The sequence below is a fragment of the Amyelois transitella genome, chromosome 27 (genome assembly GCF_032362555.1).
Source record: "Amyelois transitella isolate CPQ chromosome 27, ilAmyTran1.1, whole genome shotgun sequence".
Taxonomy (NCBI): domain Eukaryota; kingdom Metazoa; phylum Arthropoda; class Insecta; order Lepidoptera; family Pyralidae; genus Amyelois; species Amyelois transitella.
In genome coordinates this window covers 2,571,035-2,596,939 of record NC_083530.1, presented here as the reverse complement: position 1 = coordinate 2,596,939, position 25,905 = coordinate 2,571,035, and the positions used below count along the sequence as shown (strand labels likewise).

Genomic DNA, 25,905 nt, shown 5'->3' with positions numbered 1-25,905 from the left:
TGTTGCCGCCACACAGACAGTGGCGGAAATATAACCAACTCAGAACAAAAAAAAAACAGTTTGAAAAAAATACCTAATGACCTTTTTCTTTCCATTTCTGCTAGCAAAGATACAATTTCCCCTCGGTCTCGGCCGAAGTAGTTATACAATCGAATAATTTCAAGGTAATTTTTTTCCAATTCCTAATTGGTTATATTTCCATTAACGCAGTTACCCGAATTGATACAAAATACGATTTTATTATGAAGGTGTACGCTCAACGTTTCAATGAAATATACATTTCATATTAAAATGAAAACACCATTAAAAATGGTATACATATTCTTGTTGTAAACTGTACTTTTAAAACCCGACCGTATGCAAACGAATTTTCATGTCATGGAAAATACAGGTATAAAAAAATTAAGACGGATTTCACACTGGCCACTAGATATAATCGAATTTTAGTTTTTTTTTTCTTTTCTTTTAATTTGAAAGTTCTTTTTTTTAATACACATTATAGGTATATCGTTATTTTAAATTATTAGGAGGTCCAATATGCTTACGAGTATGCATTTATAGTTAATATTTAGATTAGATTTCAAACTTCGATCATTTCAAATACTTTCGTTTTTAAATACATAAATCATATTTACTTTTTGCACTAAAATTTTATATAACCGAAGCATTTTTGTTTAAAAAATAGTGTGCTCACATTTCTATACGTAGTTAGGTGTCCGTCCGTCTTTTATTCTTCAATGAACTGTAAAATAATATTGTTGTACCATTATAATAAGATGCATTTAATATGTATTTAAAAATGCACAACTAAATCCTAACTACCTTATCCGATAAATATAGAGGTAAATCATGATTCATGTCATATAAATTAAGTAAGTTTGTACTAATATGTAACTAATTGACTTTTTGGACTCAAAAAAAAAGAAGTGCCATTGTCTTAGTCTTGAAAATATTAGGTAATTTGTAAATTGTATTTTAAATGTGTTTTACTAACTAACCTTATCGTTATGTAGAAAATTCGTTAAATTGATGAAAATATGTAAATTGATAAGACTTAAATAAAAATAAGATCAATCATTTGATGTTTTGACTTTATTAAGATCTGGATAATGTTAAATTAGGGCAATGTTATACGTATACGCCCAAATGTACAGATTGGGTTTTCGTATGTTTTTGGATTGGATGGAATTTGAATTTAAGACCTTAAAATTAAGTTAATAATGTTCTAATCTTTGAAATTGAAATTATTTTTTTAGTCTTCGAATTAAAAGAAAATATAGTTTTCAACTTATTTTTCAATATGAAGTTTTCAAAATAACCTGAACAACGATTTCTCGCAATACTAAATGATTTTTTATTTCATTGATTAGATCTAATATAATATTTGGCTAGTTTTTATAAAAACTCATTATATTATAAAATCATCTTGTATTATTATATTTCCGGATTTGACAATGCGCCAACCAGTATTCAAAATTGACACGGAAGAAATTTTGTGCGCGTGACATTCGTTATGCGAACGTCCATAGACTACGGTAACTTTTCATCAAGTGCATAGTTTTGTCTAATAACGCAGACATGGTCCCGGCTAGACAACTTTGCATTTTATTAAGTTTCATTCGATATCCGATGTGATCGTTTACTAAAATTTTCCAGAAAGTTGGTTGAAATAAGTGACTATATTTTTATTAATTTTCCCTTTTGACTCTACAATGGCAGAAACACGTTGACACTTAAGTTTTCATAAAGATAAGTGAACTTACCGTATCTAGCTTGGTTCTATGTCTGTGTATACTTGATTGCATAAAATAAAACACATCTGGACATCTTGAAAATGTACATAAAGAGTTGTGTGTTGTGCCTTACAATGACAACTCATTGTTTACGGAAAAAAAGTTAAAATTTTGTCTCTCATGCATGTTTGTAAAAGTTAAACCTGAATTTTTTGTCCAAAGAAACCTATATAAAAACATTTTGTGACTACGAATTGATATTGTTTTATGTAAAAAAATATTTCTTTTTTTTACTTTATTTTAACTTTGCCCTTGTAAATCTACTTACATCATATTGCAATACAGTGAGCTACATACATAAGTTAACGATGCGACGGTTGTATATTTTTTATGTGGCTCTCTAAAGTCTGTAAATTTGATTTATTTCAAATTAAACGTAAAGCTAATTAAATGTTTAATTGTGATATTAAGGTTCATCTTGAAACATGACTTTTTCAAGAGTTATCTATATTTTTGGCAACTTTTCGAGACTGTTGGCTCTATCTACCTTGTAAGGGATAATTAAGAAGTAATTCCGTAATATGGGGACTCTAGAGCCATTCGGTTGCGGGTATTGTGGTCATAATATTCGAAAATATGATACTATAGAGAGTATTGTGGTACAGTATGTACTCTCAATGAATTTGACTTCGCAACCTATGGTACCATATTCCCGCGTTTTGTTTTTATCTTGCAAATTGACAGCTTTATAACTGCGCTGAAAATTGCGTGCTATACAAAGCCACATTCATAGTTTCAAGTACAACATGGTATTTCAATTGTCTTATTGTATTCCTCTTATATGTGGTATATGGTCTCATGAGTTACGGTAGTTACCAAAAGTACAGTTTATCTTTCGTGTTACTTATTGTCTATGTGCCACTTCACCTGTGTGATTCAAAATTGATAGGTCGGTAAACTTATTAGTTTTATAAACCGACATCTTACGTTTTTGGTGTGAAGTTTATTGCGAATAAATAATTGCAGTTGTTTTATATCTGCGATTTTTATCGCTATGATTAAGATTCTAGATAAAATTGGAAAAAAGACAACCATTTTAATTAATTATCGGCAAATCTTTAAGTTTAAGACTAATTTTAACAGCTTATTTTTTGCTACGATTATGAACCAAAGAGTGTTCCGTCTATATTGATTTACCATAGGCAACTTCTTTCTTAAAGATTTTAATAGTTTTTATGCGAGTAGAACCCACCGGATGGAAAAACACGAGTAAATTATTATCAAATAGTTCCCTTTTCTCAGATTTCTTAATCGTACTATTTTCTCGCTAATAATCTCTTCGGGCTCAACTGCCTCAAAGATCTTTCGTTGACCAGACTAGGTGATCTAATAACGCGATTTGGAATCATCGCTGCTATTGGCTGAGCGCGACGCATTCTTTCGCTGTGATTGGCTGTTGGCGAGTGACGTTCAGCGATGTCGACAGAATATAAACAGAAACAACATTGATTTAATGCAATACTTTTAAATGTTCGGTTTTGAATTTTTGAGTTATACTCTTTACTATTTCTAACATGACAATAATTTTTAATTTCGCACGCTTACTTTATTTTAAATCGTCATTTCAATATATTTATTACATATAAAGATACTTGTGTTAAATAAAAATCAAAATACATAATATCTTTTAAAATGGCACTTTGACTTATCAAAGTTGTTCTTTAATCTTGGTTACATTTGTTATTGTGTGACGCTCAAACTTTATTTGAGATTATTTGAACAATTTAAATTACAGATTAAGAAGGCTAATTATACAAATAGAGCCTTTTTTTCAACCGAAGAGACAATTTCAATATATCACTAAATAACAGAATGAATACAAAAGTAAAAGTTCTGTGTAGCCTTTAACAGTGGATTTTGGATAAATAGCGCGCCATTGTAAATCTACCTATATTTTTCGGTTGCGTAAAACTCAATTTAGTTGTTAATTTCCTTTTTGTAAAATATTGAGGTTAAAAGTTCAAGTTCGAAGCCAGTTTTATTAGATTTGTAGTTTGCATTTATTTAACAAGGTTTTGTGTGTGAGAGTGACTAGAAATTGAAGTTTTGTTTCATTCACAGTGACGTGACATTATATAAGATAGGTAGGGTTTAATAAGGCATTAACTTTTCATCTTTTATCTTAATAGCTAAACCGAATATTTATCCAATAAAATGTCGCATTTTCTTATTCTTTCTTTTATGAAAGTGTTAAGTTATTCATAACGAATTTCAATTTGTTTGTATTGTGAATTTGTTTTTCGTGTTGTATAAAATCTCTATTTTACTATGAGCCGGCGTGGATGTACGAACTAGTATAATATTATAGTACCTTACTGTTACACTACTACTATCTGTTTTTCCCCGGGCGTCGATTGTATAGACTGCCCGAACAGGTTTTTTCACCATTATTTTTCAATAAATAATGTATAAAGTTTTGCTTGTTTTTTTTCTTAAATATTACATCCAGAGTTAAATTTCAGTTCCGTGCTGGCTTGACAACGTATGGTGTTACGGCGCAAATCATTTTCAGTGAAAGATCTTCGTCTTTTGCTGTTATTTCTACCGCCAGTTGCGCTTGTTAAACTTGAGGTCTTGTTACTATCAAATTGTCTTTTTATTTATTAGTATGACCCATATTAGCTAAAACTGGTAGGTATGAGTACAAAATTCTCTCCCCACTTTTTCAGTGAACTTAATTTTTCACGTTGAACGAAGTCTGGGCAATAACTATTCAAAAATAAATCTAATATACAAAAGCAAACTACAGTGTATGCCAAGTTTAAACGAAAGTAATAATGTTGTGTTAAATAGCCTCTTAATTCACCCCGTATAATAATATATTTAACAACACGAAAAGGTAAGGTAAATAAAATCCAACAAATGCTTAAGAAATATATTTATTCAAATGAAATCATTATTTTTATGACGTAAACTAAATCCCACACTCTTACAACTAGTCTTTACATTCAGCTTTAGCTTCTCACGCACGCACACATACATACATTATTTTTGCATCGTCATAGTCTTAACTATAATTACCCATCGAAGATCTTAAGAATTACCCTTAAGGTAACGTTATAATGACAAGATCTAAGGTTTTATACGAAGTTGAACGAGTATATTTTTATCAGCAAATGCAGTTTTCGGCACATAAATTATTAAACTATACACAGTGTATGTTTACAAGTGTCAGTTGAAGTATATGACTTTTCGTTCTGGGTATTATACACTTCAAGTTATGTCAGGGGTTCAATATCTTGAAATTTGGTGTCTCACTCACAGTTGTCAGACTCAAAATTAAATTACTTACACTATATGACATGTTTATTATATTTAGAAAATGGATTGGACTATATATTTTTTAAAAATTTTTATAAAATTGCTTTCCGAGTGAGTCGCCACTTTGAAAAATAAATTGTCACCAAAGAGGGATGTTACAGTCAACATCAAATCAACCTATAATTTGCTTTATAGAGAATATGTAACATCTCAACCTACCAAAAACTCAAAACTGTCCTAATCTTAATTCAAATGACAAAAATAATTCGAATATATTATTTTAGAGTATTTACAATAGCCCAAACAATATACTTTTAGGTGAGCACGATTAAAAATGGGTAAATTATTGAAAAAAAGAAAGAAAGAAGTATGCAGGTATCATGGCAAGTGGAAAGATGTGGTCTCTGCCTACCCCTCCGGGAAAGAGGTGTGATTTATATATATGTATGTAAGAAATTATTTATCTGTAATTTTTTTTTGTGTTTAAAAAAATCGTGTCAACTTTAACCGTTCAACCTATTATTGATTATGTACTTAAATTTATAAAATAATATGTCATTACAAGTAAGACTGACATCTTCTCCGTAATAAAACAAAAAAAAACTAACAGTCACAAACTGATTTCCAATTAATTTGTGGTGTGGAAAACATCACCGTTTGCGGAAATATTACCAACTTATCTTAATATTTATATAAGAAGAATCACGCGTAAACGGACAAACTAAACATTTTCAAATCAGTTTTATTAAATCTGTTGCCTCTTTCTGAGACGAATCATGCACATTTAAGGCAACAAATTTGGACAATGTTAAATACCATTTAAATATTTAAAAACATATTTTAAAACGTTACAACTATGCAACAATAAAGGGAGAAATAATCTTAAAAATAACTATAGAGGAACATTGCAATATGTATGACAATTGTAATATCCAATGTTTTGTCTGTGTACGTCGCGTGATGTTTGGAGCGCGTGGAGTCTCACTTCTTGTCTGCGCCGGCGCCGGTCGCGGCTGCGTTTCCGGTTCCGTAGTTCTGAAAACAAAAAAAAACGCATTGAAAAAATTATCATTACCAGTTCATTCCAAACTACTTTTTCTTCTGATAGTTTATGTAATGATTTATGAAAATTTTAATAAATAAAAAAGCATAGTATAGTTGCAACAGGAATATTCCTTTATCTCAGGTTAGAATGTAGTTACTCCGGACTTCTCCCCGGAGAGATAACAATTGTAAAAAAACGATGAGGATTGAACTCGCGAAGGCAGATGGGGCCCGGAAGGTAGTTCCATGATCACGTGACGTTTAATTAGGAACGCGTCAAATTGAGATGACCGATTTTAGATATGTAGATGTTTCTTTTTAACTTAAACATGTTTTTTTTATAAAGGACACCCTTTGCTTAACTTACACTTAAAATTTACCGTTTGGTTATAAATTAATTAACCCTTTCCATGCGGCTGGCGTAATATCACGTATAACTAAAAACCGTTGGCCACACGGTGGGCGTATTATTGCGTCCAAAACAATTCCTTGTGTTAAACGATTAGACCAATATGAAAGTTGGTTCCCCTGTACTGTAGTTATAAACTCAACAACCTTACGTGAAACGGTGGAAAAATACTTACTTATTATTATGTAGATACGAGTGCATAGTTTACGCCGATAGTGTTGTAAGCTTTTTATATAAAAAGTCTAATAAAAGGAGAATAATATAAATGGTAAGTTTATTACTTATAATTCTTAATAATGTGTTTTACCTCGACGATAATATTTTTAAAGATAAATCTTCAGATGAGACTCAAATTGACGAGCATGAACCATATTCGCAACCAAATTTTATCGACGATGATGAGATGTCGCAAAGTATTTTATCTAGAAAACGAGGAAGAAACAATGAAATTTCTCCCGAAACTTTTGACGAGGTCAAAGAATCTCAAGTATTTAAGATACCGCAATGAATTTTACAAAATAAAGTGAAATGTTATGATGACTCTCCAAATCCGATAACACCATGTCCAATAAAAACACGATACAATGTACAAGATATGTCAACTAGCCAGTTACTTATTGTACCCTCATAAATAAAATTTTAAGCTACCCTCGTTACATTTTATTATAACCATAGATATTTTTTTTAAAAGCATGATAAAATAATATAAAAAAATGTAAAATGAGTATGTAAAAAACTGAGTGTTAATTTGCTTATATGCTTGCTCATACCCAGTTGCCCAAAAAATTATTATGATTAATAAAAATTTGATTTCAATTTACTACATATTTCAGTTTTTTATAAAAAAATATATATGCAAGTAATTTTATAAATAAATGATATTCTTTTTGTATTTTTGCAGCAAATGTTCATTATTCTTAATCATAATTCAATTTTGCTCATTTCTGCTTATAAAGACGTTATTGTTTCAAGGTATGGCAACACCAAAATTGTCTATATAATTTTGAAAACGAAATAATACGCCATCCGCGTCTAGCGAAAGAAATTACAGAACGCAATAATACGCCTTCCGTACAGTAGAACCAGTTTTGTTATGACGTAGTATCTCGCCCATCGTTTTATAGAAGGGCCTTAATACAAAACCGCCCGTACAGAGACGGCGAAATTGAAATAATGCTTCCGCATGGAAAGGGTTAATGATAAACTTGAAAAGGATTATAGAGTTTAGTGATGAGATTAGGCGCATTATCAAGTCAAAGTGAAAATCCATAGTCTCTGTCTACTCCAATGGGGACAAGCGTGATGGTATGTATTGAATCAAATGGTGTTGGACCTAACAAAGGCTACCAGAAGAACGCTTAGTGTATGTATACATACATAATAACGTCTATATCCCTTGCGGGGTAGATAGAGCCAACGGTATCCAAAAGATTGATAGGAAACGTTTAGTTAAATAGTGACAGGTTGCTAGCCTATCGCCTTAAAGAAGAATCCTAAGTTTTAAGGCTATACCTTAATCGCATTTACGATATCTACGGGGAAGATATGAATCAGAAGATGTTTAGTAACAAAAGAAGCCTCGACAAGCGTTGGGTTATGCTTTTTAAGCCGCAACCCAGCTATTAACGCTATATTTCCGGTCAACCTTTGAAAGTAGATGAAAAATATACATAACATGCTGTGCCCGCGACTACTTCCGCGTGGAATAATTATTTTGAGCATCATTGAAGCCCTCAAGGATGAATAATTTTCCCCGTTTTTTTTTACATTTTCCATTATTTCTTCGCCCCTAAAAGTTGCAGGGTTATGTTATATAGCCTAAAGCCTTCCTCGATAAATGGTCTAATCAACACAAAAATAATTTTTCAATTCGAACGAGTTCCTGAGATAAGCGCGTTCAAACAAACAAACGAACAAACTCTTCAGCTTTAATAATATTAGTATAGATAGATGAATGAAAAAAAGAACGATGAGAGTGTACTATACCTGTACCTGTTGATAATACTGCGCCCACGCTTGCTGCGCGTCCGCCGCGTTGCCCTGCGCCGCCTGCCCGCCCGCCGCCTGCCCGCCGCCCGCGCCTTGCTGGTACTGGGAACATACATACATACACACATAAAATCACGCCTCTTTCCCGGAAGGGTAGGCAGAGATTACCTCTTTCCACATGCCACGATCTCTGCATACTTTCTTCGCTTCATCCACATTCATAACTCTCTTCATGCAAGCTCGGCGGTTTCGGGTAAATTTAACCTGACCCTTTACCAGGACGTCCTTAATTTGATCAAGATACGTTCGTCTAGGAATAACAACAACATGTTGTTGGGAGCACAGCGGTTTATTTGAAAATTAGCTGTCACGGCAAACGTTGTTTTGCATTTTGTGAGTATAAAAATAGATGTCGGCCGATTCTCAGACCTATTCAATATGCTCGCAAAATTTTATGAGAATCGGTCAAGCCGCTTCGGAGGAGTATGGGAACGAACATTGTGACGCGAGAATTTTATATATAAGATAAAGCCGAGGGAAACGGTTACACATCCAGTTGCCTGAATGTGCAGTGATTCCTGAGATCAGCGCGCTCAAACAAACAAACTCTTCAGCTTTATAATATTAGTATAGAAAGATGTAATTCCTGAGATCAGCGTGTTCAAACAAACAAACTCTTCAGCTTTACAATATCAGTATAGATAGATGTAATTCCTGAGATTGACGCGCTCAAACAAACAAACAAACTCTTCAGCTTTACAATATCAGTATAGACAGATGTAATTCCTGAGATCAGCGCGCTCAAACAAACAAACTCTTCAGCTTTATTATATCACTACATAGTATAAAACAAAGTCGCTATTTTAGTCTGTTTGTCTGTATGCTTAAATCTTTAAAATTACGCAACGGATTTTGATGCGGTTTTTTGTAACAGGTAGAGTGATTCAAGAGGAAGGTTTTTATGTATAATAACATTTATAATTATGCACCCGTGCGAAGCCGGGGCGGGTCGCTAGTCAGTTATATAGATGTAATTCCTGAGATTGACGCGCTCAAACAAACAAACAAACTCTTCAGCTTTACAATATCAGTATAGATATCTGTATATCTGTACACAACTCACCCCGCTCCACTGCTGTTGCTGCTGTTGCCATTGCTGCCACTGGTACCACTGCTGCGCCGTGTAGTTGGCCGGCCACTGTTGTTGTTGTTGTTGTTGCTGCTGCGACTGTTGTTGCTGACCGCCGCCCTTGTTGTTGCCGGCTGTGTTGTTGCCGCCGTTGTTCGAGTTGCTGTTCCCGTTGTTCCAATTGTTCCAGTTACCCCAGTTGCCCCATCCGGCTATGTGGTTAATTAAATTATTACAAATTATTGAATGTACGATGTATTGGGAAGAGATGGAGTGATTCTTTTTCTTAAGTGTCGGAAACCTTATGACCTTAATAATACACAGGGGCCGAAACAAGTTCTATGGTCGAAAATACTGATTTTACTGACCAAAAATTCAAAAATACTGACCAAATACTGACCATTTCCAAACCGTTTTTCGGGTGAATGGTGTGAAATAAAAAGCTTATTTTCAGTTATTGGCCTCCACCATCCCCATAGCCAACCAGCACCGCCTTTTTATTGTGTTAAAAAGCTTTTTTTATTGTTAGTAATTGTTATTGTATTACAAGTGAGTCATGCGCATTCGTGCAAAATTATACATATAGTGAACACTAAAATCAAATGACTATGAGAAAGAAAAAAAGTACAGAGAAGTTCCATTAAAATAAACATAACATTTAAAATTAAGTTTTCTTAAAGAAGTTTGTTATAAGTGTTTTTTTCTTCTTATCTACGATTTTTTGTATTTTTTCTTCCTCTTGTATTTGTTGTTCTTCTTCTTTTCTCTCCTTTACTACAGTTTCTAGCAGAGATTTTGCCATATTTACGGAAACCATGTCTTTTTCTTTGATTCCGCCCTTCAACATGGCATTTGCATTTTTAATTAATCTGGAAATAATAATTAATTACATTGCGAAATCATGCATAGAAATAAACACAAACAAACCAATTAGAAACAATCACAAAGCGTGCTATATCTACCTGTCAATTGTCTCCCTCTTAGTTTTTTCTTCTTCTCTTATTTTTTTTAGCGTTGTCTCACCTTCTTCAATAATCGTCTTAGTTTCTTCGTACTTTCTCTTAAGTTCTTTTTTTTCTCTATCAAGTTCCTCATTTCTTTTCTTTTCGAGCTTCTTTATTTCTTCTTTTTGCTTCTGTTCTTCACAATATGTTTTATATCTTATATATGCCGTTCTGGCTAATTTCATCAATTCAGGTGTTAAAGGGACTAAATGAATCTTGTTTTCGTACATGTTTTTTAGTGCCGATTTAACTGTCAAATGCGCATCAAGGGTCCTCTGACACATGTTAGCCCTTTCTGGTGTTAAAATTCTACCCGAACATGAAAAGCCCCTTTCCACATCTGCATTGCCATGCGACAGTGCTAATGCGGCCTTTACAATGTGTTCCAGGTTGGGGAACATTTTTTCTCCGTTATCAAAGGTCCTTTTAAAAATATTGCCCCAGTAAGTTTCAATCCTTTGTTCTTCTTGATTTCCTTTTTGATGTTGCATTAACAAAAGACATTCGTTTGTTAGTGCCGTTTCTTCAAACGCAACCGGCAAAGTGTTTGCAATTTTTAAAAAGTCTTTATGACACGTTTCTGAATTTTGTTTTTTAGGGTTCAATATTGCCAAGTATTTTATTAAAGAATAATCCATTGACGTTTTTGTTAGCAGATGTTTGCAAGCGGCGACGTAATGATTTTTTACTTTGTGTAAAAATGTTACTCTATCACGTTCTTGAGCGGTCTCCAATAATTCTCTGATTGAATCTTCTAGCACAATATCTTGAAGAGGAACGTAATATTTTTCATTTAGACCTTCAACTGACGTAGGCGCGCTTTTTACACAAAACCGATTAAAAATGGTTCTCACGAGTTTCTTTAATTCTTCATGAATCATGTGAACCAATGGCTCTTCACGCTGGAAGAAACCAGTGACTTTCACGAACATCTTTACACTGGACACTACAAACATTATTTCTGCTTTTGCTAGCTTTTGATTGATGAAGTCATAGATGTTTTTAAAGTTTTGGGATGTATTAGTCTGTTTTTTAGGTAGATGTTTAGTGAAATACTCAATTATTGCAGGCCATTGCTCTAAAACGCGTTCAGCAGCAGGCCCCATAGTGAGCCAACGTGAAGAAACGTGCTTAATGAAGCGATGGTTTGGCAAATTTAACTTGTCTTGAATAATTTCATATTCTTCCCAGCGAGCAGGCCAACCATCGAAAAAGTTGTGAATTTGAAATATAAAGTCAGATACGCTTTCACCAAACTTCATCAAAGCCTTAAGAAAGGCATTGTGTACAGTGTGAATGTTACATGTTCCTATATCAGCTAATTTCCGTCTGCCCAACAGAATTAAAGAATCGTTCATCAATCTTGTAACCGCTTTATTCACATTGGGCCCGTCACAGCCTAGCATCAGAAGCCTTTTGCGGGATAGTTGAGCGTTGTCCATTGCTTCATTCAGCTTAGAATAAATATCCTCGGCGGTAGCTTTACCAATGAAGAAAGTTTCTAAATGTGTCGTTATTATCATTTCTTTAATCGGAGACCAATATTTTATGGCCACCTGAAGCTCCTTTTTTGATGCTGCATTGCAGGTTTCATCGAAACATAGCGAAAAATAGGAGTCTTTGTAGTCCTTCATCATTTCTTGCCTAAAATATGGAGCTATAGCATCACAAATTAAATATCTTGCTTTGGTAGTAGACATAGAAAAATCTGATGGTAGTGAATTTGGAAACATAGCTGAAAATAGTTCCTTTATAGAATCGCATGAGGGCTCTATTGGAAAATCAGAGACCACCATTTTCATAGCCCACAAAATTTCTGCTCTTGTGACCCCATCTTTGACACTATATAATTGTACACAACTTCTTTGGCTATTTTCAGGTTTAGAAGTACTTGGTTGTTCTTCGATGGGTTTTTCATTGGGTCGCAAACTTGTCATATGCAATTGAGATGCTGTCAACTTTACTTTACACTGTTCCTTGTGTTTTTGTGTTGATGCGTGTTGTTCGATAGCTTCAAAGCCCCAAGCAATCGAAAACTTTTTAAGACACACAAAACAAAAAAAACCTGTATCACTGTCCTCTTTTTTTCCCCACTCACACACAATATGTCCATTTTTATCTTTTTTTTTAAGCCAGTCTTCATTAAATTTGCACTTACCCATAATTACTTGTTTTGATATGTATAGAGATAGAGTCTATTATTTTGTTAGTGATAAATTAAAGCACACACACAGGCAAGGTACACACATTAACAAATCACCAGTATGAAGCTGTAACAAACATGCATGAGTTAAATTACACAAAATTAGAACAAAGTAATACTGATTTTAAAAAAAATATTAGTAAGTATTTTTTTTAAGTCAGCTATATATACTATGTAGATCATCCACATACACTTGGAACAAAAAATTTTGTGCCCAGTGTATATAGAGCATGCAAAGTGCAAAGCAGCCCTCAGATATCATCAGTCATCACTGGGCAAATCGAAAAATACTGACAATACTGACCGATTTTCAAAAATACTGACTTTTACTGACCAGGTCCAAATATACTGACTTTTACTGACTTTACTGACCTGTTTCGGCCCCTGAATACAGGATGACTTTTTGAAAACAGTTCTAATTTTCCGAAAAACTTTAGTACTACACTACACAAAAGTTAAGAGCCATAAAAAGCACTTAATATTTTAAATTTCCATACAAAATAGCATCAATTGCTCAATATTCTGCAGAGGTTACTTTTCATAGAGAAAACTATAGGTTATATATATATATCTCTCTCTCTGTCATTTCAGGATATTCCCAGTTCTGATCTTCGGGGCCTTAGGTCCACTTTCCTACATTTTCTCCTTGCACATTTTTGTCACATCTTTGGGTGCAACCAGCCTTCGTCCGTAATAAAACTACCGCATTTCTTTTCGCGTATTCCACACTATACTATGTATGAGAAATATCATTAAATACGAACAAACAAACCTACTTCGTCATATATTATTATTATTTTTTTAATTTGAGTGCATTCGCCCTCCATCTTAGGACGAGGTCTTAGGTGGTGCATGCAAGTTCAAATAATACCTATTCACTATTGCCTTGAAATACCCAAGTTGTATGTATCGGGGTAGAGAGATGAGAAATATCATATAAGTGTGATAATCTGTAGAAACTTCACAAAGGTCACTCGCCATCAAACCAATCGCAGTGACAGTACGACGCGCTCGACCAATAGCAGCGAAGCGTCTACGGCGCCATCTTAAATGTCATTCGCCAGTTAGCCTATCAGAGCTTGTATGCTAAATCGCGCAAGCAATGATTTCACAGCATAAAACATTTTTTTTTGTTTGTAATATGTTTGTTTGTAATATCTTTATTGCATAGAAATTTACACAGTAACAAGAAAATAGTACAAAGTTATAAAATAAACAAATAACTAGCAATGGCGGACTTATCCCATAAAGGGATCTCTTCCAGTCAACCGGCGTCAACATTTTTTTTTTTATTATTTTATGACGAATTGGCGCATAATTTTTTTTTTTTTTACTTTCAGATACTTCATATCACTTAATATAAATACAACGGAATCTCACCTTGCTGGTTGGGGTTCCAGTTCCCCCAGCCGCCCCAGCCGCCGGCCCACTGGTTCCAGCCTTGCTGTTGGTTCTGCTGGTTCTGGGAATTTTGGTTTTGGTTGCCGTCCTGAAATTGATATATATGTTTATGATCAAGCAATAGTAACAGAAACTTGTGTTATGCGATACTCACTAAAATGTACTGTATTTTATGCCAACTAATATTACAAATGCGAATGTTTGTGAGTTTTCACGCAAATACTACTGAACCGATTACGATTAAATTTGATATGTAGGTAGCTGACGAGTCAGAATAACATATAGGCTACTTTTCATCACAGGAGTTCCCGCGGGATTGATTCCACGCGGACCAAGTCACTTGGGTGTCTTTTAGTATTTTAATAAATATATATCGATATATGGGAAAGAGGCGTGATTTTATGTATGTATGTACATATATGTGCCGTGTGGTTCCCGGCACCAATACAAAAAAGAATGGGACCACTCCATCTCTTTCCCTTGGATATCGTAAAAGGCGACTAAGGGAATAGGCTTACATACTTGGGATTCTTTTTCAGGCGATGGGCTAGCAACCTGTCACTATTTGAATCTCAATTCTATCTTAAAGCCAAATAGCTGAACGTGGCCTATCAGTCTTTACAAGACTATTTATTGGCTCTGTCTACCCCGCAAGGGATATAGACGTGATTATATGTATGTATGTATGTATATATCGATATGGATTTATCCATCCATTTATTATCCTTATATAACTCCCACCTTCCCCTGCGTCTATATATGGATATAGACGTGATTATATGTATGTATGTATGTATATATCGATACGGATTTATCCATCTATCTATTATCCATATAATATAACTCCCACCTTCCCCTGCGCCATGTTCCGGTTGCCGGCGGCGGCCATGCCCCGCTGATTATTGTTCCCGCCGCGGCCCATCTGCGAGCCGCCGCGCTGCCAGCCGCCGCCGCCCATGTTGCCGCCTACAAACAAACAATTACAATTAATATGCAGGCGACTAAGGGATAAGCTTAAAAAAAATTAGAATCATTTATTTATTTACTAATTTATGTACACAGAAAACATCGAGACTGATAAACACAAGAAACAAAATTACAAAGGTTCTGCTTATTTCAAAAGAAATCTCTTCCAGCAGACCCGAGATAGGAGACATGATGGAAAGGGTGACAGGCGTGTACTCCACTCACACAACTAATAATAGACATACATAAACAAATACATAAATAAAATATAATGAAATACATATATAAATACAAAATCATCTACTATTGTGTATTGGAGTGTTCCTCATTGAGTACGCCCTTCCAACTTCTACTTTTATGCACTCTTTGTATTTATTGTATAAATCGTATAATAACATGTAGCGTCTATGTAATGGCTGACATCCTCAATAATCGTTTTTAAGAGGTCCGTGTAGGTGGCGCTCAGGTACATCCTGCGTTCGGATACGCGCACCTTTGAATGTCTAACATCTACGTATATAAGTACTGAGTATTGTGTAACACATCATCACTCCAAATCGTTCGCACCGATGGCGTAAAAGGCGGCTAAGCGATAGACTTATAAACTAATGGTTCTTCTTTTAGGCGATAGGCTAGCAACCTGTCACTATTTGAATCTCAATTCCATTATAAAGCCATATCGCTGTATTTGGCCATTCGGTCTTTTCAAGACTGCTGGCACTGTCTGCTCCGTAAGGGATATAGGGACATCCGCTGTCACAGACAAGTGTACTACCGCTGCGCCACAGAAGCCGTCAAATCATAAAATAGATCATTACAGTACTATCACTTTAATAAGTGACACCGATGTACCTGCGCAGAAATCAATTTTTGTCATGGCGCGAAAATATCTGCGCCAATCATAGTGCGCCATTTGAACGCGGGATCAAAACCGTTCGCTATTGGCTAATTGCGTACGCGGCATGTCTGGAGTTCGCAGGAGCGCCACGCCGTCGCGGTAGTCGGTAATGAGCGAGATACACGACTCCTGTTGTTTTGTGATTTAGAATCCTATGTAGTAGCAATAAGTTAGTTATTTCACTAACGTTTTCATTCGGCCAGATTCGGCGGTCGGTTGTACTATTCTGCGCCGTCGAACAATGCCGATTGTAGACAACCTTCTTGGTATACGATATAGCAACGGTTGCCATGACGTTGTTTATTAGTGATATGTCAAAAATAATTTTTATTGTTAGACGTTCTTAATTTTATGTTAAATAATATAGTGATTTTTAACTGATTATTTTTCTCCTCTTTTCTCCTTCTATCTTCTGTAGGAATTTTGACGGCCTCTGTGGCGCAGCGGTAGTACGCTTGTCTGTGACACCGGAGGTGCCGGGTTCGAATCCCGGCCAGGGCATGATGAGAAAAGAACTTTTTCTGATTGGCCTGGGTCTTGGATATTTATCTTTATAAGTATTAGTTATGAAATATAGTATCGTGGAGTTTGTATCTCGTAACACAAGTTTCGAACTTACTTCGAGGCTAACTCGATCATTGTAATTTGTCCCGTATGTATTTGTATTTAATTAAATAACTTTATAACTATAGTTCCTACACCGATGTGAGTTATAAGAGCGGCAGAGCTGTACCTTGCGCATTAAAGAACTTTTTCTGATTGGCCTGGGTCTTGGATGTTTATCTTTATAAGTATTAGTTATAAAATATAGTATCGTGGAGTTAGTATCTCGTAACACAAGTTTCGAACTTCGAGGCTAACTCGATCAGTGTAATTTGTCCCGTATGTATTTGTATTTAATTAAATAACTTTATAACTATAGTTCCTACACCGATGTGAGTTATAAGAGCGGCAGAGCTGTACCTTGCGCATTAAAGAACTTTTTCTGATTGGCCTGGGTCTTGGATGTTTATCTTTATAAGTATTAGTTATAAAATATAGTATCGTGGAGTTAGTATCTCGTAACACAAGTTTCGAACTTCGAGGCTAACTCGATCAGTGTAATTTGTCCCGTATGTATTTGTATTTAATTAAATAACTTTATAACTATAGTTCCTACACCGATGTGAGTTATAAGAGCGGCAGAGCTGTACCTTGCGCATTAAAGAACTTTTTCTGATTGGCCTGGGTCTTGGATATTTATCTTTATAAGTATTAGTTATGAAATATAGTATCGTGGAGTTAGTATCTCGTTACACAAGTTTCGAACTTACTTCGAGGCTAACTCGATCAGTGTAATTTGTCCCGTATGTATTTGTATATAACTTTAAAACTATAGTTCCTACACCGATGTGAGTTATAAAAGTGGTAGGCCTAAGTAAGTACCTTGTGCATTAGGCGCGTTCCTCTTGTCCTGCCCGGGCGGGGCGGGCGGCGCGGGCGGGCGGCGGTCGGCGCGGAAGCGGTCGTGCGCGGGCGGGCCGCCGGGGCCGCGCGGGCCCAGCGCCGGGCCGCGCTCGCCGCGCGCGCCCGCCCCGCCGCGCCCGCCGCGGAACCCGTCGCGGTCCCGCCCGAAGTCTCCGCCTCTGTGGAATTGTTCACGAACATAGATATACAATGTGAATGTGTTGCCGTGTGGTTCCCGGCACCGTTACAAAAAAGAATAGGACCACTCCATCTCTTTCCCACGGATGTCGTAAAAGGAGACTAGGCTACAACACAAGTTGTGTTGTTAAAACAGGTTGTGTGTTACAGAATATTTTTGTGATGATCAATAAATTTTTTTATTTATTCTCATCTGAAACTTTGAAATTACGAAGAAGTTGATTCGATTAATCGTGTCTTCATAAGTTTTAAGCCAGATGCTTCATCTATATTTGCAATAGTATTCGATCTAATAAACGCAATTGTATATCTACATACATACTACTTCTACATAAAAAAAGAATCCTAAATTTATCTCTTTGACCAATACTTCATAATTAGTTTTAAAAAAAATTTGCACTTTAAAAAAAATATTATCACGTTCCTGGAAACTTTGGAGCCTGTATATTCCATCTGTACAAGCATTATCCCTAATCCGGAATTAAATGTCCAGCTCACAATATAATTCATAAAACCATCCTAACAACGTCACTATTCTACAACTCTCTACTAGCTCCTTCGACAGTCCATCGAGTTCGCTCAAAAAAAGCTACATACATACATATGGTCACGTCTATATCCCTTGCGGGTTAGACAGAGCCAACAGTCTAAAAAGATTATTAAAGAATTTCGTCGAAATATCAATACATCGTTCACACATACATACATACATATAGTCACGTCTATATCCCTTACGGGGTAGGCAGAGCATCCAGAGAGCAAGCAGAGAGTATCCAAATAGTGACAGGTTGCTAGCCCGTCGCCTAAAAAAAGGATCGCAATTTTATAAGCCTATCCCTAATATAGGTAAAGGTATATAACACCGACCTGTGCCCCGGCGGCGGCCCCCAGCGGTCGCGCATGGGCGGCGGGCCGGCCCGCTCGCGGCTCCAGCGGCCCCCGCCCGCCCCGCCCCCGCCCCGCGCCGGGCCCCAGCGACCCCCGCCGCCTCCTCCGCCCCATCGGTCCTCTGTGGAAAACAAACGTTTGTTACAATATGGCTATGCAGGAAGTATAGTTATAAAAGTTATTTATTCCTACAGAAGATAGAAGGAGAAAAGAGGAGAAATAATCAGTTTAAAATATCTATATTATTCAACGTATATATGTATACGTCAATAAATTCAGAATCTTTGACAATAAAAATTATTTATCACATCTCTCTAACAAACAGCATCATAGCAACCGTTGCTATGGCGTATACCAAGAAGGCAACCTTCTTGGTATACGCCATACAGGCTAAAACATTTGCTTAAAAATACTAAAACAAAAATATAAAAGACAAACCAAGGAATAAATAAATTGAATTGAAAAGATGGGTTCAACATTTACATTACAACGTTAACATGGGTATCGTAAAAGGCGGCTTAGGCGTAAAACCGGTTTAGTTCAATATTATCCTAATCCTGCGCCATTTTTAAATTCAAAGATTTATGAGTCATTTGAATCTTTGAACTGATAAAAAGGTAAGTGATCCATTTATACAGTACAGTGGGATTCGAAATCGTTCCCTCTCCTTAACTGTCTATAATAATCCACAGCTGAACTAAGGCCTCCCCAGAAATGGAGGGATTTACCCACACTCACCACACTGAGCAGATCGGTTGCAATATGACCGCAGTATCAATCGAGTCTGGACTATGTTATCATACCGTAATAGGTGGCGCTGCTGCCCACATCCAGCTTAATCCCTAAATCGCCTCTAACAATACCCACGGGAAGATATAGTGTCAAGATCTCACCCCTATCGCGCCCTAGGTCCCTCCGGCCGCGATGGTCCCGCTCCCGGTTCCTGTCGTCGGAGCGCGCCCGTTTGGCCGGCGGCGCGTCGGCTCTCTCGCGGCGCTCCTTCTCCTTCACCACGCCCGCCGCCTTCGCCTCCTTGTGGAACACCTCCAGCACCTTCTTCGCCTCCTCCTCGTCCAGCTCCGGGTACAACACGTCGTCCAGCCACGAGCATTTCTGCGGCAGCGTGAAGTTGGCTGCAAACAAACGTTGCTAGTTAGATGGTTCTATGCCTCCGAGTCGACGTCGGCGCTGCGTGTCGGGTAGCGCCGTCACCACAGATCGTGTTGGCGCCGCGCGCCGCTCGGACGGGGGGTGACACGGTTGTTTCAATTGTCGTATTTTGTCGAATGGGACCGGTGGTGTTTTTGTTCGAGTGTGGGGTTTTTTTTTTTTAAATAAGTATATTTTCAATTTCACGCGAAATTTAATTTAAAGTGTTTATTTCATGTCCGTGATATATAGAAAAATCTGCAAAGAATTTTCTAAATTCAATTAATTATTTAGAACAAATCAAAGATAATTGAAAATAAAATATATATTTTTTCTTTCATTATTCAGTAATTCGAGATTTTTTCAAATTAAAACCCACCCACCCTCAAACCCAAATCATCACCGCTTCACCACATCATCAACACAATACGCCAAACGCACCCCGCGCCACCTCCGATCCGACGGCGTCAGACAGTGCGGCGTCCAGACCAACCTGCGGCCGCTACCAACCTTTCATGTCCACTATGGCCCCGTCCGGCACTTCCTTCCCATCGGCTTCCTCGCGACTCTTGTATCTCTCCTTGTACGTTTCCTCGTCGGTAACTATGACAACGGCGATGCGGCGGTAGCCTTGGAACTCTCGGAGCTTCCGTTTCTGAGCCGACGGGTACACGTTGGTCTATTTACCATTGGGGGCAAAACATTTGACGTTTAATATTGGCCTAAAACAATCTGATAAGTGATCCAGCATTGGGCACGCACCGCTCTTACCGATCATTGTGAAATGAACGAGTAATTCTAGCGGTGCGCCGTTATTAGAATTAAACCATCGGTGATAACTTACAGCTAGCTTATGGACTAGTACATACCTTAGGACGCGTCGAGTTGACATTAAATTACAATTAATTTGGGGTTGTTTAAAAACGCTCGCGCGATTCATGCACTGTTGTATTTCAAATATCAATTAAGTTTTTGTAGATTTTAATTAAAATTACAGTATAATTGGCGTATGCATTTCTCGTACAAAGTCGCGGAATTAAACAAAATTTGTCATATTTCGAAACTCAAACAAGAAACGCATACCCCAAAAATGTCAGTAATTTATATACCAACACTACAAAACTTAGCATGATAGCCAAATACAACATTTCTTCATTGACAACAACCAGACTGACAGACAGACATTCTTATTAATAGATCTCGATTGTCCTGTAAACCCAGATTTATGTGACATTTGGCCGTAAAATACACAAGGAAAGAATTCTTCTTTTTTCATGCATGTTCTAATTTGAAAATTGAACAAAGAATGAAGATATATAAATCTATTTATTATTATAAATCACAATAATACTGGCAGCAATCACATAAACCTGGTACAAAATAAAAAGGAAATAAAAAAAAAAATGAGGCGATCCATCCGGACCGAGACATAAATCGGAATAGACCTCACCTGGTCCAGTATAAAGTTTCTGCGTCGCCCCTTCGCCATTTCCAACATTTTTAGCACGCATTTAGCGCACTTGGACACCATCGCGTCCCAACGTCCCTCGTACGTGGCTCGAAATGGTTTACAGTCCACCTGGATCGACGGTAACACATGACATATAACACGAACTATAAACCGGCGCGATGCGAACTTACATCTAACTTAATCTATTTATAAGGTGATCATGATACCAGCGTATTTAGTCGGCGTACAATCCTCTTCATCCGACGTCCACTGGTATCAATAAATATTGTTGTAGTAGGTACTCCTGTTTTTTAGAGATTTCAGCTCAGTACGTGTCATGTCGGACCGCTAAGGGTTAAATGGTTTTTTTTTTATATAAAAAGTTGTTCATATATCCCCCTGTTGAAAATACAGTACAAACATTAGTATCAATGTCAATATTGGTATCCTCTTTTCTTTCATCTCAAACCGTCAATACTTATAAGCTGAAAAAAATGGTTTTTATTAGTTTGTGTGTAGTGTTGTGTGTTTATGGAATAATGTTTGAAAATAGAATATTCTTGTGTCACTTTGAAATGTTGCGATATCAATAAGTTACGAATATTTTTGGGACAAAGGATAGTTAATAAATTATATAAAAAAATATCAATTTAATTATTGATTTAGGCGCGAATGAAGGTATTTGTAAACATAAACTTTGGTTATATAATTACGTCTCATAATAGACATTAGCTTTTTACCCTCGATTATGTACCACGTATTTTGAACGATAGCTTAATGATTAGTTTACCTTTTGGCGTAGACGGCGACGAATTAAACGAAAATATTTATAATAGGAGAATCCTCTTCTTTTCAGTTCTCTCATTTTCGTTCTATCGGTCTTCGGTCAGTTGTGACGTGTGACAAGTGACGACTGAATTGTGGTAATTTAGGCCAACCATACAGCTAAGGTGTATAACAGAGGTACCTTTCCGAATCGTCTAGTTAGCCTAGACACATAGACCAAATATACTTCACATTTCACAACAAAACACGTCATTTTTGTACTACCCGTAATATTTTTTTTCCACAATTTTTGTGTTCGATTACACTGTAGATAAACTCCAACAATAATTGCAAGAACAGACAATCAAGCGACGTCAAAAGTTAGGGAGCTCTGTGTAGATTATTCTTCCGCCAAGTCTTCAAGCATAGAGCATTTCTATTCTATATTAACTCTGTGGTAACCGTACCCACACACCACTGTAGAATTCCACACTATCCCACTTACCACATGATTGCGCCACATGATGAGGAGTCCTGATTTATAATTTTTGACAAAATTAAACTATGGTCACTATAAAAAAATGTGTATTCAGTCGCGTCCAAAAAAAGGCGGCAAGATTTTTCTTTCACTATGGTAATTGCGCACAGATAACTAATTGGCGCAAACACCACATATGGATATCCACAAAAAGACCAGTTATCTCTTTTTGTTTACTAGCTTTGACTCACGTTTTCGTACAAGTTACAATTCGCTTTAACGAATCAAGGAAATCCTTTCATAGTGCTTACCTGTACTGTCCAAGAAATGGTATGGAACATTTCAGCTTCCAACTAATGTTTCGGCTGTACTGTGCTCGATTAGACAGTTTCTTCTCTGATACATACATAAGATTTGATCAGACACAATCGATATTAACAAAATTCGCTGCATACATAAATCTCTAACTGTATAGACCGTTAGATATATACATCAACTTTCGTTAAAAGTGAACTCTTTAGTAGTTACTAAATTACTTATTATAATATATATATATATATTACTTATGATAATATATTAACCTCTGAACTGCCGGACCCGCGATCCAATTTACATCCGCATCTGCCGCGAGAAATTAATTTTGCCAGCGAGAAAGGAGTATTTCCAAACTTATAGTTATGCAAATAATATAAAAAACTTGCCCGGTAGGGCGAGCGAGAGGGTCAATAAACTAAACCTTATGACACACTTATAAGGTTCAACTTTTTTATAACTTACCTGTAAATGTAACATCCAATACCCATATACAAAACAAACAAAATGGTATCACTCGCGCGAATAATCATTAAAAACATGATTATTCACTTTTGAATGTGAACTGTTCATGCGCGCCTTATCCTATTATTTATCTTACTTTATTATATACTATTATTAAAATCGCAACGTGTCAAAGATATAAATTATTGAACAAAATTTTATTTCCGACCATTTTATACCGCGAAAAAATTGCTATTACAAAGTTTCGATTGGAGATAAAAGAAGTTAAAATTTTAAAGAGAACAAACTCGACCCAAAATAAGCGATCAATTCTTAAAAAAATAGTAACACCTGTGTGTGGTCGAAATGGTAGAATAATTTTTGACATTTGACATAATAATACAATACCAAATATCAAAAATAATTCCAATTTGATCATTGAAATTCAAAATTTTAACTCGATTCTCCATAGATTTTAATTTTTGTTCAACTCACAACCATTAAACGTGTCATGTATATATATGGGTGTGTATGTGTGTGTGTGTGCAGTAATAATACCTTCATTCTGTCGAAGAGTGCGCCAGTGGAGAGGATGTTGTACCGCTTCTGAGGGTTGGCGGCAATGTGCTGTTTCGCCCAGTAAGTCTTGCCGGCGCCGGGCATGCCCACCATGAGGATAACCTATACATATAAATATATATATGTAAATACTAACTCACACTATGTCGTCCGTACTCCACACTTTGTGTATGCAAGCATACATACATACATATGATCACGTCTATATCCCTAGCGGGGTAGACAGAGCCACCAGTCTTGAAAAGACTGATAGGCCACGCTCAGCTGTTTGGCTTAGTGATAGAATTGAGATTCAAATAGTGACAGGTTGCTAGCCCATCGCCTAAAAGAGGAATCCCAAGTATAAGCCTATCCCTTAGTCGCCTTTTACGATATCCGTGGGAAAGAGATGGAGTGGTCCTATTCTTTTTTGTAATGTTGCCGGGAACCACACGGCATGTGTATGCAAGCTTTCATGAAAATCGGTTTAGTGGTTTTCACGTGAAAAACAGACAAAATCACATATACATATGATCGCGTCTATATCCCTTGCGGTGTAGAGCTTGCTTGAGATTCAAATACCTACTAACAAGTTGCTAACCAATCGCCTACGAAAAGAATCTCAAGTTTCTCTTAGTCGGTTTTTACGACATCCATGGGTAAAATATGGAGTGGTCCTAAAATTCGACAGCCTCTGTGGCGTAGCGGCATTGCGCTTGTCTATTACGTCGGAGGTCTTGGGTTCGAATCCCAGCGGGGGCATGATGATAAACTAATTTTCTCTGATTGTCCTGGGTATTTATCCATATAAGTATAGTTATAAAATATAGTATCGTTGAGTTAGTATCTCTCAACACAAGTTTCGAACTTACTTTGAGGCTAACTCAATTAAGATGGTAAACGTTAATCGTGAAAACAATACTTATACTACATAAAATTCTCATCTAAGTGTCTCAATTCCATCATTACGCTATCCAACTAAACGATTGGTCTCGGTGTTCAAAGTGGCTTGTTGGCGAGTCTTCTTGCATCGTTTGAGATGTAGTCTCTGTCCCTCCCGCACCTTCCTTTGAGACGTATTGTGTTAACTACTACGTATCGATCTCTTCGCTTCACGCAAGCTCTTTCAGATGATGGGCTAATAACAAGTCACTGAAGAAATGCCTGATGCATTTCAAGGTTTTCTTCGGTTTTATGGTAGGTTTATAAAATTAACCTTAAATTAATTTATTAAATTTAATAAAATAAGGAGCGTGGGATTGTCGTCCCCACGTTTCTTTTACATCGGAATCGGAAATGCATAGTATATAAAAACAGTACTTATCAATCGGTAAAATCACATAATAGCGCCATCTAGCGCATATCGGTGGAACTACAACGCGGCCTATACCACACCAAGTTGCATGATCCATTCCTAAAAAGTTAATAACGTCAGGGAAATTAACTAGATGGCGCTGTCGATAAACAACTTCCTGTCCATATTAATTTTAAAATTGCGATGCTCAACAGTATTTTAAGTAAGTATTTATTAGCAATGACTAAAAAGGGTTAATCGTCTTGAGATTGTCTTTAAGGAGATGAGCCAGGAAACTATCATCATATTTAAAAAAAAAATCTTAGATACGCTATCAAGCCATCCAGCCTTTGTAGTCTTGTCGCTATAGTCTGTTTACCCCGTAAGGTATAGAAACGTGGTGTACATACCTCACAGTCGGCGAGGTCGTTAGGCGTTGGGCTAGCAACCTAACACTTATCATAATTTGTTCCAAACTTAACAGGCCTTCGAGTCTTCTTCGGGGCACTGTCTACCTCGTAAGGTGGTAAACGTGGCCTTACAGTGTTATGGTTATTAATTTTCAGAGATGAAAGTCAGCTGGTCAATCTTGTTCTTCCATTTAGGACGTGAGTGGTCTCCGTCCACCCCGTACAGTACAGAGACGTGGCGCACATACCTCACAGTCGGCGAGGTCGGCCGGCCGCCGGGGTCCGGGTTCGAGGTCCGCGTGCGCTATGAGGATGTACCCCGGGACCAGGCAGGCTTCAGACCCGTCTAATTCTTCATCCACCGTGTACCTGTAAAACCATATCCATCCATATATATAATAAAATTGTAAGCGAAC

The 25,905-nt window shown here is 36.6% G+C and overlaps 3 protein-coding genes and 1 long non-coding RNA gene across 8 annotated transcripts in view; 1 reads left to right on the top strand and 3 right to left on the bottom strand.

Annotated features, from left to right (window-relative positions):
* Positions 1-4,209, top strand: LOC132903514 (uncharacterized). The gene is made up of 2 exons (XR_009657430.1): positions 1-3,114; positions 3,220-4,209. It is a non-coding gene; the product is annotated as an uncharacterized LOC132903514 (long non-coding RNA).
* Positions 1-12,413, bottom strand: part of LOC106140558 (coatomer subunit delta) — a 38,283-nt gene extending 25,870 nt beyond the window's left edge. Inside the window, exon 1 of the mRNA XM_060951990.1 lies at positions 12,404-12,413. The gene's annotated coding sequence lies outside the window, so the exon portion shown is untranslated. The remainder of the gene's footprint in view (positions 1-12,403) is intronic.
* The window catches only part of LOC106142107 (heterogeneous nuclear ribonucleoprotein U-like protein 1), a 45,717-nt gene continuing 24,468 nt past the window's right edge, over positions 4,657-25,905 (bottom strand). For 4 of the 5 annotated variants that reach the window (XM_060951984.1, XM_060951983.1, XM_060951986.1 and 1 more), the window contains 12 exons: positions 25,738-25,858; positions 23,786-23,908; positions 21,229-21,357; positions 20,289-20,457; positions 19,523-19,762; positions 18,609-18,750; positions 17,523-17,722; positions 15,084-15,199; positions 14,213-14,321; positions 9,620-9,837; positions 8,494-8,598; positions 4,657-6,089 (listed from right to left, as the gene is read on the bottom strand). In XM_060951984.1, coding sequence (XP_060807967.1) covers positions 6,036-6,089; positions 8,494-8,598; positions 9,620-9,837; positions 14,213-14,321; positions 15,084-15,199; positions 17,523-17,722; positions 18,609-18,750; positions 19,523-19,762; positions 20,289-20,457; positions 21,229-21,357; positions 23,786-23,908; positions 25,738-25,858 — 1,726 coding nt within the window. In that variant the 3' untranslated portion in view covers positions 4,657-6,035. The remainder of the gene's footprint in view (positions 6,090-8,493; positions 8,599-9,619; positions 9,838-14,212; positions 14,322-15,083; positions 15,200-17,522; positions 17,723-18,608; positions 18,751-19,522; positions 19,763-20,288; positions 20,458-21,228; positions 21,358-23,785; positions 23,909-25,737; positions 25,859-25,905) is intronic. The other variant, XM_060951985.1, reaches the window with a different exon arrangement.
* LOC132903513 (uncharacterized) lies at positions 9,857-12,395 on the bottom strand. Its single transcript, XM_060951988.1, has 2 exons — positions 10,588-12,395; positions 9,857-10,494 (listed from the first exon to the last, which is right to left on the bottom strand). Exons 1-2 carry the CDS (start codon positions 12,360-12,362, stop codon positions 10,290-10,292), a joined length of 1,980 nt encoding a protein of 659 aa, XP_060807971.1. The 5' UTR covers positions 12,363-12,395; the 3' UTR covers positions 9,857-10,289.